The sequence below is a fragment of the Catharus ustulatus genome, chromosome 3, assembly GCF_009819885.2.
Source record: "Catharus ustulatus isolate bCatUst1 chromosome 3, bCatUst1.pri.v2, whole genome shotgun sequence".
NCBI classification, from domain to species: domain Eukaryota; kingdom Metazoa; phylum Chordata; class Aves; order Passeriformes; family Turdidae; genus Catharus; species Catharus ustulatus.
In genome coordinates this window covers 114,094,860-114,113,776 of record NC_046223.1, presented here as the reverse complement: position 1 = coordinate 114,113,776, position 18,917 = coordinate 114,094,860, and the positions used below count along the sequence as shown (strand labels likewise).

General features: G+C 40.3%; 1 protein-coding gene across 1 annotated transcript in view; it reads right to left on the bottom strand.

Moving 5' to 3' along the window:
* CLIC5 (chloride intracellular channel 5) overlaps nt 1–18,917 on the bottom strand; it is a 58,733-nt gene that overhangs the window by 10,377 nt on the left and 29,439 nt on the right. Inside the window, exon 5 of the mRNA XM_033056320.1 lies at nt 883–1,064. Coding sequence (XP_032912211.1) covers nt 883–1,064 — 182 coding nt within the window. The remainder of the gene's footprint in view (nt 1–882; nt 1,065–18,917) is intronic.

The following is an 18,917-nucleotide window of genomic DNA, read 5'->3' as shown; positions in this document are numbered from 1 at the left end:
CTATGGCTATGCTTGTCTGAGAAAAATTTTAATTCTCTTTTTACATCTTTCATTTCATCCCTAGGAGACAAAACCAGCGAGGGGCCACACATTCATTTTGCATTGTCTGACTCCAATGAAGACGAGCCAGAATAAGCACTAAACCTGTGAGGATATTATCACATTTCTTACCTGGTGACTTATGTGCTTTTTAATTTTTTTTTTCTTTGCATGTGTGCAAAGCTCCCAGGCTCAGTTTGTGTTTTGGCTCACAGAGCCAAATTAGATGCATGACTTGGCTTTAATTCCTAGCTCACTCACTTGCCAAGGTCTGCCAGGTACTTGCCTTATTCTAAAGCAACATGTCATCTGATAAATTAAATAAATGCAACATTTAGGAGTCAAGATGATGTACACGATTTGCACTATACCAGCAACCATAGTACATCTTAAATCCTGGACCACAGCAATGACTTTGATTTGTTAACTTCTCTGTGTGAAATACCAGATGGAATAAATATTCCCCAAAGAGATGGGCTGCTGCTCTTAAGTTACAAATGGGTGGGAACTGACTAAAGTTTTGACATGTTTCTTAAGGGCATTAGGAACTAATTAATAGGAAAGAATGCTGCTACTTGCAGCAGGGTAAAAAAAAAAGAGACAGGACATCTAGAACTTAGTACTGTCTTCACCACTAATAAGTGATGGGACAGTTTTCCCATGAACTACATATAAAGTTCCTTTATTTAACCTGTAGAAAACACAGAAGAGTAAAAGTGTGTTTCAAACTGCTCTTCTAGGCCTTAAGAACTCTGCTGAAACACTGGCTTTGGCACTCAGCTGTCAGAGCCAGGTACATCATGTCAGATAAAGCTTCTGTGACCATCTCATCACATCTTTTACCTTGACAACGTGGAGTTTGGGCAGAAGGTTGCAGTCAGCAAGTGACAGGTCATCTCCATCCAGAAACTTGCGTTGAGACACTTTCTCCTCTTCAGGGCTGTTTGCATCAATCTCCTCTGGCAGGGGAGTTCTCAGGTAGTCATCCAGCTTCTTCAGAGCCTTCACCAAGCCCCTTTCAAGCGCTTTGCCAAAAACAAAAAAAGCAAAGAATAAGTGATTAGGGCAGGATAATTGTTTATAAATGCTCATTGTCAATGGCTATGGTTGTGTCTAGAAAAAAGAGCCAAGAACCAATTTCTTTGTTGTTAATTTGTGCTCCAAAGCTGACACAATCCAATGGCAAAATAGCCCAGCAAAGTACATCTGCCTGAGGACAAAGCTCATCCTGCAGTGGGAAAAGGGACACAGGGACCTCGTTGTACCATATCTGCTTCTGACAAACAACAAGTATCGGTGAAAGAGATCCCAGAAGGAAAAAAACAGCTTGTCAAGATGATACACCAAAAAAACAGATACTGCCTATGATACTCTTCTGTTGAAAGCCATCACACAGGAACTGGAGCTCTGTACACTGCTCCTTCATTTTTCTAACCAAGCAGTGTAGGACTGCAATGAAGCTGAATTGTCTAGCAGTACCTCAGCTCTATCAAGCCTTAGTTTTACTTCTTTCAACACCCTTGCAGAGTAATCAAAGGCAATAGCAGTAATTCCAAAGATGCTAAGCAGATCTCCATAGAGCTGAAAGATAAGCAACAAATGAGACGAGATATTAACCAGTGTTAAAATTCCCATTTAGCTCAGGTTCAACTTGAGTGCAAATGCTCTTTTTGAGAGATCTCAAATTGTCTGGCAATGGAGAGGAGACTCCAGACCTCTTAGATCAGTTGCTGAAGATCATGTCCCTCACTGCTGCTGGCTCCAACAAACACCAGTCTTCAAATGCCACCTAGACCTCTACAGCAGAGTGCAAATTTTTCACCCAGGCAAGGAATTTGTGTCCTTATGCTTCACTGTCAGGACAATAGAAAAGCTTGCTTGCAATAATGCACTTACAAAAAGCTGGATAACTCTGTGCAGGTTTGTGTGTTATTTAAACTGCAGACACTCAGGGCAAAGAAGGGTCTTTCACTTTTCTGTTTGAAGGGTGGAAAGCATGATGGAGTCCTGGTCCCCCACAAGTGCCCTAAAGTGCTAAAGCAACATAAATAAGAAACAGCAAGAATTTACAATGTGAAAAAATAACAACATGACTCATGGGCTTAAGGCCAGAATTTCAGCTGGTGAAAATTACCTGCAGTGATTTATACCTGCTGCAGATGTGGCCTGGAGTCAGTATTAATGGCCTCATACTGTAAAATCCTGTATCTCTGAGTAACTTACTGCCACTGAACTTAGGGGAGAGTTACTCAGGTGTTGTAGCACCACAGGGCCTATCCTATGGAGATAAAGTATAAGGACCAATGGGCTCAAACTGAAACAGGGGGAATTTGGTTAATTGTATGCAAGAAATTCTTTACTGTGAAATAGTGAGGCACTGTTTGCCCAGAGAAGCTGTGGCCCCATCCCTGACAGTGCACAAGGTCAGGGTGGACAGGGCTTGGAGCAGCCTGATACAGTGGGAGTTATCCATGGCAGGGGGTTTGCAACTAGGTGGTCTTTAAGGTCTTTTCCAACCCAAACTATTCTATGATTCAATGGTCCTAAATATATTTATGGACCACAACAGGCACTCCAAAAGGCTGCAGCAGCCACCCTTCACAAAGAGCCTTGCTGGCACAGGTAACTCCACTGTGTTGTCAGCTGCCCCTGTGCTTCTGGCACAAGGAGACAGGCAGCACGTCCAGGGCCACTGAGAGAGCAGGAGCTGAACACCACAGAACATGATTTCCCTGCTTCCCTAACATCCATTAAACCTGTGCCAGCAGTGGAAGTCAGATTAAGCTGCTTGATGCCTTGCTCCCACTGAAGTCTCTTGGCCCAGCACCAGGGAACCATACCAGCTCTTTTGTGGCTGACTCTGAGACACAGTGGCAAACCCTGGCTTAATTGATTGACTGGAGAAATGACTGCGATCCAACTGAAAACAGCCCCACAAACATAGCAGGGAGGGAAGGAATTTTATTTCTGAAAGCAGAGCGTCTAAAGCGACTGAAGTGCTGCCATCCATAAAACAAAAGTGTTGCCATCCCTCATTTAATCAATTCAAATTGAATTTTGACACTGACATTCTGCTGTCAGATGCTGGCAGTGGTGCCTTTAATCGCCTGCAGCTGTCCTGCCTCACAACTTCCACGGCAGGGTAGGAACTGTGGAGTGTGGCAGCACCCACAGGATTTAGCAATCTCTGTTTGGTTTGACCTGTAGCACCTGTGGAACAGTCAGTTCTGCTTCTCTTGGTCAGCCTCAGACTGTGTCCCCTTACAGTGTGCTCATATAGAGACAATGGACTCAAATTACTGTGATTTCATTCAATTTTGTTCATCTGGGTTTCAGAAAACTGCCCCAACGCTGACCACTTTCAGCCATTGGGATTGTTGGTTCTCCAAGTCCTCTGAGCAATATTCCAGTGTCAGGAGGATGTTTGATGCTTTGTGCTAGCCCATGGGGTCACTCAGGTGTGTGCACAGAGACAGCAGCAGCATTGAGGTGTGTTTATGTAACTTTTCTGGATCCTATTAGGTTTTGGGGATTTTTTTTTTGTCTCATTGCTCTATCAAAGTGCGTCATGGCTGTCCCAAAAACAATGCCTGGAGTGAAGCCTGTTTGTGACAGCAAGAAAAACAACTATCTGAATTCATACTTGGCGCTCACATACGGCAGCTTTAGGCCAGAAATAAGCGTATGTTGAGGGTTCAGTACATCTGTGACCTAATTCACAGGCTCTGCTGGAGCCCACAGGATGCTGACATCTCACACTGAAATCACCACACAGTCAGGACCATCTCATATCCTGATAGGCAAGAACTGAACAACTACTGACACCAACGTGACACCAGTGACCCCATTTGTTACATCAAAACTCTTCTCAGTAAACTAGATCTTATGTCTTAGTAAACTTCTCAGAACAGCCTTGAAAATAGAAAAATAGTAAGAGAGAACTACTCTCCTTCCAATTAAATAGTCAAAAAATTTTGAAAAACTAAGATAATTAAAATACAAAAGTTGCCATATCAAATGGATTTTAGGCATACAGGGTCAGATTTTTAAAGCCAATTGGATTTTGAAATCCAATATGCAAATATCCATACTGAAAATCCTAAATTCTAGGTGCCCTAAAGCACTCAGATTTACCTGTATGATTTGAAGTCTTTATGTTCCTTGAGAAGGTACTCAGGGAAATTTCCCCTCATAGTAGGAGAATGTATAAAAGAAGCTGATTTTCTCTCTTACCTGGTAGGTGTTCAAGCATTATGTGAAAGGTGAAAAATTGTAAATGGAAACCAGGAAATGACCTCTTCAGAACAGCCTACAGCTCTGAATGTTCTGGGACTCTTCCTGAGGAAAGAACTGTCTGGGTTCACATTACTGACCAAAGTCAGCTTGGATCAATTCCTTAAACTTGGATTTAATTCCAAACCTCCCATACTGTGGCTATTTCATGGAAATCTGGATGACTCTCTACATTGTCTCCACTGAGAACACAGGGAGAGGATGCACTCACCAAGGCAGGGGCCATGTGAACACCACACTGGATGTCTTTAAAAAGATGTGAAGATCTAAAAAGTTACTAATTCCCCATTTGTGAGAGCACCACCCACAGTGAATTTCAGAAGTAGCTAAGCACCTAATAATTCCCTTGGCAGCTTGTCCTCTGGGAAACATCATTAAATAACTAAATAGGTTTGCTGATAACAGCTAATGGGTGGGATTAATCTTCCCTGAAGTGAGCAAAATTAAAATAATAGGTTTGAATTAAACACCCTGAGAGCTTCCTCTCTGTTCAGTGGAGTTTTCTCTTCTACACTTGGTTTTCGTGACCCCTAAATGAGCTGTGGGAAGAACTTTTCCTGTCTTGGTAATGTCAGGGTGGAGGATTCAACAACACCAAGTAGAGCCAGGCCTGGGTATGTGGCTCTGTGCTGCTTCTGAAATTTCTACCTCCAGCTGCTTCCCCACCCTGCAGACTTTCAGTAGGAACTCAGAGATCCCAAATGTGACCAGCTCTGAGAGAGGAGCCCTGTCATCAGCTTATCCATGCAACAGCTGAAATGTCTGACCTCCTGGAAACCTTTTTTCTGGACAGCAGAATCACCAAGCACAAAGGCACCAGCATCATACTGCCTTCACTGGGATACATTTAATATAGCCTCGAATTCCAAGAAATTCTACCCATGTATAGACAAAATCCATGGTGGAACCATCACTCTCAGCCTTCTCTACTTCATTCTGGGCTGCCAAAGACAACTTCTAGCAATCACAGTCCTGCCTTGTCATCCCACCAATAGTAAACAATAATATTAATAAAAAAAACCTCATGAGCTTTTTATGATTTTTATTCTCCCTTCAAAACTAGGATTTTAAACAACTTTACTCAAGAATTCTGAGTTAGAAGCCAGAAAAATAGCACTTTCCAACCTCAAAGCAACCACAGAACACTTAATGAATGTATTACCATCTGTCAAATGCACAGGGTGAGGTTCAATTTAGCTGATGATACCTAATTCACAATGACGTTCTGTTTCAGTAGAAGGTTACTTGATGTTGAACAATGAGATTAACAAATTCTGACATGCACAGAAATACAAATAATGTAACAAAAGCTAATAATTGGCAAAGCTGTGCTCTCAGTTACACTGACATAAAAGAGGAGTAACTCTGCATTGTCAACAAGCTGTTCCATATTTACTCCAGTTCAGCCAAGAACAGGCTCTGTTACTCAACTCTTCAAGCAAAAACTTCCTTAAACTATTAGCCTGTGCAACTATTTCCAGGGGATGGAGAGAAACCCTTGTGCCTTGAAGTACTTATACCACCTCTGAACAAAACATTGGAAAATGTAATGCACGGAGCAATCCTGCAAGTCGAGCAAAGGGCCACATGACAAAGATTCATTAATAGGCACTCAGGGTGAAATTTTGCCCATCCTGAAGCTCATGGAAGTTTTGCTGTTGCCTTCAATGGGATTAGGATTTCTCCAGAAGCTTTTAAAGCCAGAAGAGACTATTTTAATCAGTTCATCTGACCCCTGAAATAATGCCAGCCATAAAACTTCCAGCGTCATCGGTCGTTTCCATCTCTGTTTTCTGTGGGTCAAATAAGGCTGAAGCAAAATGGAAAGTAACTAGAAAGTAGTAAAAGAAAAACGGTTTGGAAAAAGTAAAACTGATTCAGGCTGCCCACACCCACAGCATTTGCAGAGGTCAGGCGAGGACTCTTTCTCCCCTTCCTTGAACTCCAAATATTTCCTTCCTTGTTTAATGTTGGGACAAGGAGAAATAGCAAAGCAGACAAAGCACATAAACACCAATCTCTGTGGCCTGAATGAGCCACTGGAAGGCAAATCATTCCATCCTAAAATAGTAGCCTAGGAAAAGCTGAATTACCACCAGAGAAGCCTCAATCTCACTTTCTGTATCTCTCTCACTCTCTCTCATAGGCAGACTGGCTACCTAAATTTAAAATAGCTAAAATGAGGTAAGATGACTCCTTTTTTATGTGCTTCTGTGGAATGTCTTGCAGGATAAGGATTTCTCTTGATAATTATCATGGAAAGAGATTCAAAGGGCACAATCAGAGTACTAATAACAACAGATTTTTAAGGAATTTGAACATTAAAACTATTTGATTTGTGTGAAAACAGACCAAAAATAGTTATTTTTTAAACAAATTTTAAGCAAAATAATGCAAGATTTTTAATCAAACACGGAAACAAGCAAGTCATGTTTGGAGATAGTTGGTTAAGTAAGTCTTGCCTAGACATCCAATTATTTTCACATCACTTTTTAAATTCTGGTAATCTTCAAAATTAACATATCATTTCCAAATTGAAAGGAGAATAACCTTCTGTTTCAAACAGTTTGACAGAAAATACTTTTACTTTCCAAAGCTAGTTATTATTCACAAAATTCCACCCACATTTGCCCATAAATCAGGTTACTCACACCACCCATGGCATTTTTATTACATAAACCTTTTGTCACAAAACATTTTCTCCCATTCAAGGACAAATATATGTGGTCCTCTTCCTAAGTGATTATCCCTGTGACAACAAGGCTTCAAAGTGATTGAAGCCCAGCAACATCTTGCCTTTTGTAGCCAACATCTGAAATGACCTGAGGCTGATCTCGGCACAACCGCAAGGTTCTTAATTGTCAAGCCCAGGCAAGTCCAGCAAGCCATGATCCATGTACAAAAATGAACAATTCCTGCTGCTACCCTGGATCACTGATTGATGTTTTCCCTTTTTACTGCTTTCTCCCACTGCCCTCCTGTAAGATTTATCCTGTAACACACGCAAATGAACTTGGTGAAATGCACAATGAGGGAAAAGGGGGAACAGTACATAAATATTCACGGTCTCAATCAAACCATCTGAGATTTATTTTTCCTTTAAAAAAACAAACCACCTTTCCTGATCACTTCCAGATTCACAGTTTGATATTATATGAGACCCAACACTGTTTTCTGGTAGGAGAGAGGAACAACCTAAGAAACAGCAACTTAAGGTAAGAAAATGTCATTTCACTAGTCTGACAGTCTGATTAAAAACCAAGGATTTGTATTTTTATTTTCACTCCCTTTTTTCTCCATCCTGCCATTTTTATTTTTTTCAGGGTGGCTCAACAGAGTATTGTAACTTTAATCTGTATAGATTAATTCTTCTCCTTGGAGGAGCTGGGACTGCAATACACATGACTCTCCATATTGAACAGTTTATCTTCCCCCATGTGATTTCAATAAAACCCTTGAGATGTGAGTGCTGCCTTGATTTCTTCTGTTCAGCCACTTAAGAGTTGGGTGCCTTGTCTGAGCTGGTTCTGAAGGTTCCCTCTCTGCTCAGAGGGGCTGAGCATCTCCAGAGGGTAATTCCATCCAACTGCCTGAGACACCTGATTCAGACCAGCGTGACTCAGTGCACACATGCCCTTCCTGCTGCAAGAATTACAGATGAAACCTAAAGGACTAGCTCAGACTAGACACCTCACTTTCAGGGAGGTGAAGTCAGGCCAGATGAATCCTACCCTTTGAATATAATTTCACAGTTCACCCAAGTGATCTAGGATAATACTTCCAATTTTTTCAAAAGTTACTTAAATATTAGGTTTTACTCCCCACAGGGCAAATACATTGCCCATTTGAGCATTGCAGCATCCTTTCCAGGCATGTTTCTGCCTCATAAAATCCCCAGCTCTGAGCAGCAAATGAGTGGGAGGTCACTGAGAGAGCCACTGGAAATGCAGAGGAGGATGAAGGTTGTGTGCTCCCATGCACCCAAGGTATGTAGATGCCTCAGTCTGGGCCAAAGGGAGTTTCTGGGGTGATTCAGCTCTCCTATTAAAGATGTTCCACTCCAGATAAATAATTCAATATTCACTGGAAAAGAGACTTGTGCGTGTTCCCACAATAAAGGTGAATGCCCACACAGCCATGTGGAAAAGCTGTGATCTGTCTGTCTCTGCCCACTTAATGAATCAACAAATACCTGCTTGTGTACACAGGAGAGAAATAAATTAATGTTTCTTATTCCTCAACTACACTCTTTCTTGGTTAGGGGTTGTTTTAGGGGACAGGGGCTCATGTTCATCCTCCAGACAAGTCAGAGCTGGGATTTGAAAAGGGTTTTTGTACTCCCAGTCAGTGTTGGGGTGAACAAACACCAGGAATGGGGTGAGTCACAAAAACACAGGGGCAAACATGGAAACAGCCACACAACTCTGGTCATAAACCACCTTCCAGACATGCTCTGAGCCAGGCATAAACAGGGACATATTTTCCATACATGCAGACAAATATATGTTGTTCTGTGTATGTGCAGCAGAGAAATGGAGGTGCTAAGCCCCAGGAACACTTCATCCAACTCAGAGGGACACGGAGCTGACACAGCTGAGGGGTACCCCAAGCACCTTCAGAAACCTGGACACATCAAAAATCTGTTGATTTGCTTATGGGCAAGGTTCCCCTTGCCTAACTTCAGCCATCTAATTGCTAGGTAATTAGTCTGACCTAATTGTTCAAGCATCCCTTATAGGTAGCAATGAAAGAAAGGCACCTCCAAAGGAAATTATCCCAACTTTAGACTCATATTTTAAGAAAAATCAAAATGCCCTTTAGAAATTGATTGATACCTCTCTCCATTTATCAGAAATAAACCAGGACTTTTGAATGACTAAAATATAACTTTTAGACAGATTTAGGTGACATGATCCCACCCTTATCATCTCTCTTCCCTTCCCTTCTCACCCCATCTACAGACTGATGATGTGTACTGATTGATTGATTGATTGATTAGAGCTTCACCCCAAATTTTGGGATATTTTGACAGACGTGTCTCAAAACCTCCATAGAAGGAATGAGAAAGACAAAGCTCAATTCCCAGATACCTTTTCTTAAGACAGGCAACAATGATCCAAGCATTAAGACATTATCTGGATTTAGGAAACTTGAGTCTCTTCTTCTCAAGCTTTTCTATACAGCCTTATAAAAATAATTTAAATCACTTGCCTTGCAACCTCCTATATACAAAATAAAAATAAAAATACTCTGTGGCCACAAACTTTACATTAGTGAAGCAGTAATGCACCAGTTGCGGGAATATGTCTCAGGTTAGACACAATAAACAGTAAATATAACAAAAAAAGAGGCATCTTGGCATCTTTCTATTTTTGTGATACCATCTGTCTAACTCCCAAATTACACCTAGTGAAGCAGGTGAATCAATAACGCCTTAAATAGTAATTTAGACGTGTTCTTCAAGCACTTAGAAAGAATGTTTTGACTTGTTTCTATTTTTTTACTGAGAACTCAGGTTTCCTCCTTCTCCTTTCTTATCCATTTTTACAGTAGAAACAAGAAATAAATGCCTTGTAACATTATAATGAAGAATGCAGTCAGAGCACCTTCGATGATGGTTTTTAAGAAGCAAACCCAGGTGTTCAAAAGACACCAAAGGAAAGCTTCACTCCCAAGCCTCTCAGGAGTCCAAGTGACCCTGAGGGCAGGAAGCAAGTGAATGTAAAACTACTGTCCTACAAGTGCCTCAGGAAGAACAGCACCAAAGTTGCGTTTCACAAATCATCGTGACCCTGCAGCAGCACACGAGTGACAAGCACCATTTCTAGGGCATCCCCCAAGGGCCTCATCCTGACCTCTGCCGTGTTAGTCTTGTGCAGGTGTCCCCAAAGCAACTGCAGACAAGCAGCAGCTGATTTGCATCAGGAACTTGGGGGGAAAAATAAATAAAATCAAACCCTGCAGATTATAAACACACATTACTTATAGTATGAAGTTATCATCTGCTATCTTGATTTTTAAATGTGTTCACTCAGAGTTTAAACTTTTGTTTTACTACTAAAGAGCAAATAAAAATATTCTGGGACTAACAAAGGAAAACTAACTTCATGTATCTGCATTCAAGTGAGAGTAAAGTGAGATTCTGGTAGTGAGTGCAGCTGGGCTTTAGCAGCAGTGCTGTGGGGACCCCTTGTGTTCCAAGATTTAAGTGAAGAAATTTGTTCCTGTACAGGCTGTTGGTGCTTCAATCTTTAATATCAATTTCTTCCAATTCCAGGCATGCAGAAGAATAAAGTCTGCTTCTGTTTACACCAGGATAATCCCAACTGCATCCCACTGTTTTCAACTCTTATTTAATTCCAGCATCGGTGAAGGCACATGAGAGGGAGGCAGAGCAATGCCTAGCTAGCAGCACCCGAGGATGAAATTTTACAGCTAATTTCCCAAATCCTTCAGTTCACTCGGAAAATCTCAATCTCAAATGGATTTATTTAATATTTCCAGAATTTTCTGTCTTTTGTGTTCAAAAATTGTTACTGAGACACAAAAAGCCATGAGACTATGAGATTACAAATGAGTCACATTTTAATTCTTTCCCACAGTTTCTCTGCTTTTGAGATTTTTTTGTTTCAATCCCCTTGAAATGACTTAGGGATTGTCTTGATTATGCCTCAACCTCCCTGAAAGGAGCAGAAGGAAAATCAGTTTTAATTTAGTCTGGATGTATGAAAATAATCCAAGCATTAGTAGGGAGGTCACATTGCCTCTGTTGCAACTGAGCTGTTGGTACAAGTATTAAAAACATTTTTCCCCGTTCTGGTGTCCCCAATTAAAAAAAGGAAAAAGGCATTGGGAATTCCAGCAAGAGGTCAAAGGAAAACAGTAAGACAGTGTTCAAGGACTGGAAAAAAGCCTCAAAGACCAAAGACACCAAGAACACTTCAGTTTCTCCTGTTCTCTGCTCAAACTAAATCTTGTTAAGGATGGAACATTAACATGTTTGCTCAATGGGCAAAACTCACTGGGAAGTGATTTGTAGGAGATCATAGTAAATAACACAAAGATCCTTCTGGTCTCAAAGTCCATGAAATTGGGATTACTTTTTTCTGTAATCAGAAAAACCAGGATAGTTTTACAAAAATTATTTCTCTAATTCCCGTTTTGTCACCTCATGTCTATCACTGTTTTCAAGCTGAAACTCAATGACTTAAGATATATCTAATAAAGAAACTTAGCAACATTAATTTTCATTTACATCTCATTCTTCTCTTCCCTGTTATTTTATGAAAAACATTTGCATGCATTAAAAAAAATTTTTTAAAAAATCTGTTTAGGGAAAAACAGATCCTGGGCCAACATTTTTCCCTTTGAAGTCATCAAGAGTTTTGCAAACTGAGTTCCAGGAGCCAGTCACTGGACTTTCTACCATGTGATAGTTTGCAATGGCTAAATATAAGCCTGTGAACAATCCTGTCAGGACATCAAGACCAGCTGGGTGTTTAAACCTGATCATTTGGTTATATAAGATTTAGACACTGAACTGAGCAAGGCCATAACTTTGCCTAAGTCCTTGCTGTGGGGAACACACTTAAGGTACACCTGATGGGAGTTACCCATCAGGGCAAAACACAGAGCCATGAAGTTAAAACTCAATTCTAAATAATAATGTAATTTAGGCCTCCCATTCCAGCAGCAAGGCGCTTAATTCCTCCCAGGACTGCTGCTGCCAGATTGCTCTAATCCACTTCCAGCTGTGCTACTGCTCCTGTGTGCGAGCATGGGAGCTCGGCTGGGAAACAGAACAAAGCGTCCCAGTGAAGCCAGCAGCACTTGGAGGAATACTCAAACACACAGGGGAAATAATTCCCTCTTAAAGGAGCGTGTCTGCCAACTACTGTTCCCACTGCAAGTGTTTTACTCTAGTCCTGGCCATGCAGATAGGCCCTGACTCAGCAAAGGCTGGAGAAAGTGCCTTAATTTCATCATGTCATTACCCTTGTTGACTTCAGCATGTTCTGTAACTTTCAATTGTATAAATACATATATTCTTTCCTTTTTCCTCTCTCTCTTCCTCCCTGTGGTATTCTATGTCTTCAAAGTTGCTTCAGCACAGATGTGTCAGAAAACTGTGTCTGTTAGTAAATTTACTGCAAATATTTACCATTTCCAGAATGGCTGCATCTAAGACTATTAACCAGGCATAACAAGTCCCTGCTTTGGAGAGCCTGCAGTCTGATCACACCTGGACTTAGAGAAAACATTCCTTTTGTGTTGTTTTCAAATAGTGTTTTTCCCATTTCCATCAGGAAACTTCTTTCCTCAATTAGCAAGGTCTTAGAAGAGGGAAAGTTCAGAAATATTCCCTTGTAAGGTACATATTTCTCAGGTCAAGGTGATGGTGTGTTATCATTTTAGAAAACTGAAAACTTCTTCCTTTTAATGCCATAACATTTCAGTTTTCAGTTTTGGAGGGTCAAAAGATATTGGTCCTTAAAGCTGTCACTGGTACCAGACAGAATATTGATGGCTCTGGGCCTCCAGCCAGCATGATTTTGAGGAGAACTTTCAAAAAGTTATTTCTCAAGAAAACTTATTTTGCAAACTGCTGTTCCTGGATATTTTAGTCTTTGATTACTGGGCAGAAAGCAGACAAAGCTATTTGGGACAGATGATAAATGCAACTTGCAGCACTTCTTAACAAGTTAGCACAAAGCTACACCACAGTTTTAGTGGTCTTTATATGTGTGTTTTTATAAGGAGACAGAGTGAACAGTTTTATTAACATATCATGAGTGAGTTATGTGGGTCATCCCAAATGAATGGCAATAAAAGCTTTATATCACACTCACCAACATGTATTTGGTACTTTATGTGCCACAAATGTTGCAGAAAAGCTATTTTACATATGTTTTAAAGACTGGGTATTTTTTATATTAGGGCTGGTTTTGTAAAGCTGCCAAGCACTTTAGCTACCATGAACCCAACATTATTCAGCTCAGGGGGAGTAATAAAAACTTGTTTAAAATGTTCTGAAATAGCTGCCTTTTTTTTTTTTCCCCTTCAAAAGGCCAGAATTAAAGAATCATGGAATCATCATGGAATCATGGAATGGCCTGGGTTGGAAGGGACCTTAAAAGTCATCTATTTCCACCTTCCCTGCCAGGGACAGTGACACCTTCCACTAGAAGAACTGTCATCCTGACATGTTCCATTGTGAAGCAAGTCCTTTTCTCTAAATCAGTTTTCAAAGCTCTTTCTAGTCCTTCCTGGTTGTATGACAGAGAAAACTTGGTACTGTCACACCACAGGACAAATTATGGCTTGTGCTGGGCCTTGGACTGATGTGGGGTTTGCAGTGGAAAATGGAAATTCTTCAACTAGAGAATAAAAAAATGCAATGGCAAGTTGATACACAGACGTCCCACACATATTTATATTTTCACCTATATATTTATATGAAAATCTGTTCAAAAAGCATAAAGCATTAATGCTAGAGTCCAAACCAATATCCCTGTCACAGAAAACTTTCCATCAATACAAGAGTATTTTAAACTTGCTCTGGCAAACTCAAGAGCAGCTCTGCCAGGAGCTTTGCTGGGCACAGGGTGAAGCCTTTAGGCATGGGACAGGTCCTAAGGACCAAGGACTCAGGAGAAGCCATATCAGAGTTACAGCTATAATATTATGACCCCTTTAGCTGAGAGAAGCCAGGCTGGAAGAAAGGGAGGTGACTCTGAGCCGTTCCCCACCATGGGTGGAGATGCTCTGGGATCAGATGTTTTGCCCTCCTGCTGCAGACCACACCATGCTTGTCAGGCTGCCCCACCACATCAAGAAGCTCCTGCCCCTGGCTCAGGTGCCACAGAGGGTCTGACCATGCAGCTGGTATTCCTGTGAATATTCTCAGCTGGAGTTTGGAGTGAACAGGTTTTCTGCTTATTACAAGAGGAGTGTGATGGCTTCTAGGAAGGATCAGTGTGCACAATTCAGCTGTGCACATACCTGTGCCACGGGTCTGACCCTCTGCTTAGCAGGAGTAACTCCACAGTGTAAAACTGATGTAGGGCAGTTTTAATTCCAGTCCTGGACGTGTGTGTGCATTTCTACTGCACGTGTACACACACAGCACACCGAGAGAGACATTTCCCACCTCACACACCAAACCACAAAGTGTGATGGAGCTACTGAGAGAGGTGAACGGCATTTAATCACATGTGAGTTAATGATTTAAATGCGCTTTTATTTTTGGCTTCTTGATGTAAATCCAAACCAGACAAGCAGAGTCCTCTGGTCAGACGGCTGGAAATTCCTCATCATGTTGGTGGTCTCCCAGCTCAGCGCCTTCTGAGGAGCCGTACAGTGAAATATCCTTCCGTGCCACTAATGAATGCGCCCACCCACACTGGAGCTGGTGCCCCCTAAGAACTCAATTCAAGAACAACTTTTTAAACTCCTACACGAAATCAAAGGGCTCATTCTACAAGCCAAAGAACTCCCAATTTTAGGCGGGACAGTTAATGGGTGGTTACCCCAGGTTGTCCCCTTGGTTTGCAGTACACAGTCTCGCAAGTAAAAATAATAAGCAGGATGCTGGCTATGTACACAGCATTCCAATTAATTAGATTTCATCCTTCTCCAATGAATACATAAATTGTTGCTTCCCTGGTGACTGTACAGAGCATGAGTGACTTGCTCAGCATCAACCAGAGGAACCAAAGTAAACACACAAGACCTCAGTTTACTTTCCTGTGCTCAGACAAGACCTCCTTCTTGATAGCAAACAATCACTAAGAAACCAAAAACTCCCAAACTGGCAGTGAAAACTTGAGCAAGAGTATGCAGGAAAGAATTTTCAAGACTACTGCACTGAACCCTCCCAATGACTGCTGTCCATGTGTGAATGAGGACTTGGCATTTCAGGCACAAGGGGTGCAGCCTGGTGACAAGAGACAGGGAACTGAATAATCCAGTGGTGCTACTGAGACAGATCTAATCCCACAATGAGGAGATGACTCCTTCAAACAGGCCTGTTATAAAATTATCAAGTGGCACAGAGGGTGGAAGGAATCGAGTTCTGATTGAACTGACTTGAAATAATAAATGCACACACTTTCTTTAAACACAGCTTGCCACATCCTGAGAATCTGGAATCAATTCCTTCCCTTTCAAGAAGCTTAAAAGTGGTGGGACTTTGATATGGCATGAGCATGTTTGCTTCTGGGCTTACAGCCCTCGCCAGCCCGTTCCAAAACTTTCAACGTTTTTATATTATAAGACAGAAAAGTTAGGAAAACAAAGATGGAAAAAAAGAATTCAAAATTCAGGGAACTATTAAATCAGGGCAGCCTTGCTGCCAAATACCTTTGGTAAGTAAATGAATCCTGATCAATAACATATTGCCATGCAGACTTACAGGAGAAGGTTATCACCTGCTTCTGTGCCAGGCATAAAACATAACGGTGTGTGGCTAATGAAGTACTGCATGAATTCAGAAAAAAAAAAAATCACTATTTTTCTCTGTAATGTTAAAGCATTTTTACTTCAAAGTAAATCTAACTCATCCAGAAAAAACATTTTTCCATGAAAACTGTGTCAAAATTGATAGGGTACTATGGAACACTTCTCTTTTGACAAGGTTACATCTGTAAGAGGAAACTGTCCTGACAGAAATATCCCTGTTTTGTTAAGGGGATGTTTCCGCCCTGATTGCAAAGCTGCTTGTTCAAAGCTGCTTTACACATTCATGTATTTGCCAGCAGAGGGTGTCACAATCCTAGAAACAGACCTACAAATGTATCCTTGCCTCTGTTCATTCACATAGGAGGGCTCAGACACGCACTAAATCAAGGATTTACCAATCTCTTATTGTCCTCACTGACTTTTCCGGTACCAGGGAAAAAACTCAAACCTTTGGCAATGTAAAGGCTGTGTTGCAGTGCCGTGTTCCCAGTGCTCTCAGGACAGAAATACCGCAGTGACACGGCCAGCAGTGCCATCACCTGAAGTGTGACATTTCTCCATGGCCCTGGCTGCAAACTCCACTAAGAGGGACAGCAACTTGGACTTTGCTTTGGTGTGCATTAGATTCCCATCAATTCTCACATCCAGTACCCTCATGCTGCATACATATCATTAATTATCCCAACCACTCTGTGTCCCTTTTCCACAGAGCCATAACAGTCCTAGGCTGGGGTGAGAGTTCATGCTGCACACACCACGAGAGCTGTCCTAAACCACCATCCTACAAGGAATGGTCACACAATTACACAAAACCCACACTCCTCACAGCCAGACACAGGCTGATGCCCCTAATTCCCAGCCTGATATCCCACACGTTACTGAATTCACTTCCCTGGCTGCTGAATTAAGAGGACAAAATTTAAACAACTTGATGTTTGGTGCTTTAGCCACCTTTCCTTCCTGCCCTGTCCCCGCTCCCCCCGCCAATTAAAAATCATGAAAATTATTGTTTATATAATGATCTGAGTTCTATAATCTACTTTTAATTTACTAACAACTCTTCTATTTGTGTTTTGATCACGTGCAACTGATGTTCCAGTCACTGGTGTGGCTTTCCAGATTAACCAGAGCACTGGAATCAGCTGGAGCTAGGAATGGATACAGAGGGTGATTATGAGACAAAGATTACTTTTATGTCAGAGCTGGGAGCTACAGAAACCATTTATGATAAACACAAGCAGCAATCTCTGTTCTTTTTGGATCTCACCTGCTCATGTGGAGGTGATTTCACCTAATTAATAACATTTTGTGTTTATAAAATGCTTTTTTTTGTCACAGAACTATATACAACTACTTCTGGTGTTATATAGGAAAAATATAATATAATATAATATAATATAATATAATATAATATAATATAATATAATATAATATAATATAATATAATATAATATAATATAATATAATATAATATAATATAATACAATATAATACAATATAATATAATATAATATAATATAATATAATATAATATAATATAATATAATATATATAATACCTATATTATATCATTTCATATTATATCATATAATATATTCATATCGAAATATAAATATATTAATATATGTTAATTAATACAAATGTTATATATAATAATAATGTATTATATATGATATAATATTAATATAATTGATAATAATAATTAATAATAATACTCATTATATATAATAATATAATATTATGTGTTATATATAGTATCATATGTTATAGATTATAGATTATAGATTATAGATTATATTTTTATTATATATTTATTATTAGATATTATTATATATTTATTATATATTATCTATTATCTAAATTATAAATTATTAATTATACAAATAGAATATTACAGTAAAAACAAATGCATAAAATTAATTTAACATACAAATACAATAGACTGTAATACTAATACAATATAAAAACTATTTACTTCAATAGAAAGCCTCAAGCTGTACGAGGGGAAAGCCAGGCTGGACATCAAGAAGAATTTAGTCACTGAAAGGGTTGTTAAGCATTGGAATGGTCTTTCCAGGGTGGTGGTGGAGTCACCATCCCTGGAACTATTCAAGAAGTGACTGGATGTGGCACTCAGTGCTATGGTTTAATTAACAGGGTTGTGATCAAGGGTTGCACTTGATGATTTCAAGGTATTTTCCAGCTTTTGAGACTCTGTGATTCTATTCTATTATTTTGAATAATGCAGCAGGACCTGTCATGAAATGATACATACCAGATCAGGGCTAGAGCCCCAGATCCCTTTTGAATCAGTGTTGCAATTTTACAAAAAATTATGAAATACCAATCAAAAATAAATAGGTTCATTAGGAATATGTACACAGTGTTGCCTCCCTTTCCTCTTTGCACACAGTCTTTCACTGCTCAAGAAATTTAACACAACTACTTTTTGACTAACTCATTCTCCTCCATCCAAATCAGCCTTCAGAAAAGCTTCTGTTGCTCAGATGAACTGGACAGAAGGTGAGTAAAACAGCCCTGGAATTCGGGAGAAACTGTTCTTCCTTAGCCCTTGAAAACTGTCAGTCAATTACTCTGCAGAAATTGAGGTCTGCACCGACAATCCCAGGGACCTTACTTCATTGATAGTAAGAACATAGTTATAGATAGAAAGATCCAGATCTACTCTGCCCATCTCTGCTTTATTCTCCTTGCAGTGCAGCACTCCAGCTGTAATAAAATTAAGCTAAAAGCTTTTCTCTGCTTTGAAGAGGAAAGCTGAACATCAGTACATTCAGAGACTGCAGTGTCTGGATAAGACACATGAGCAGGAGCCAGGTAACAAAAATGGAGTGAGGATGTTTGCAAAGGTTGTGGCTCTCCTGCAGTTTAACAGCTCTTGTCTCTAAAACTTTGGTGTGCTTAATTGTCATTTACAAGAGTACCTAAACCAAGAGTTTGTTATGCAGAACTAGGGAAGGTCTCTCTAATAATTCTGCAGCTCCTGGTTTGAATCGTGCAGTCACTGAGAAGCAAGAGTTGGGACTGTGCATATGGGGCAGCACAGCTGAAGATTTACAGCTGCACAGCACACCATAAAACTTCCTTGTAAATGGCCAAGATAT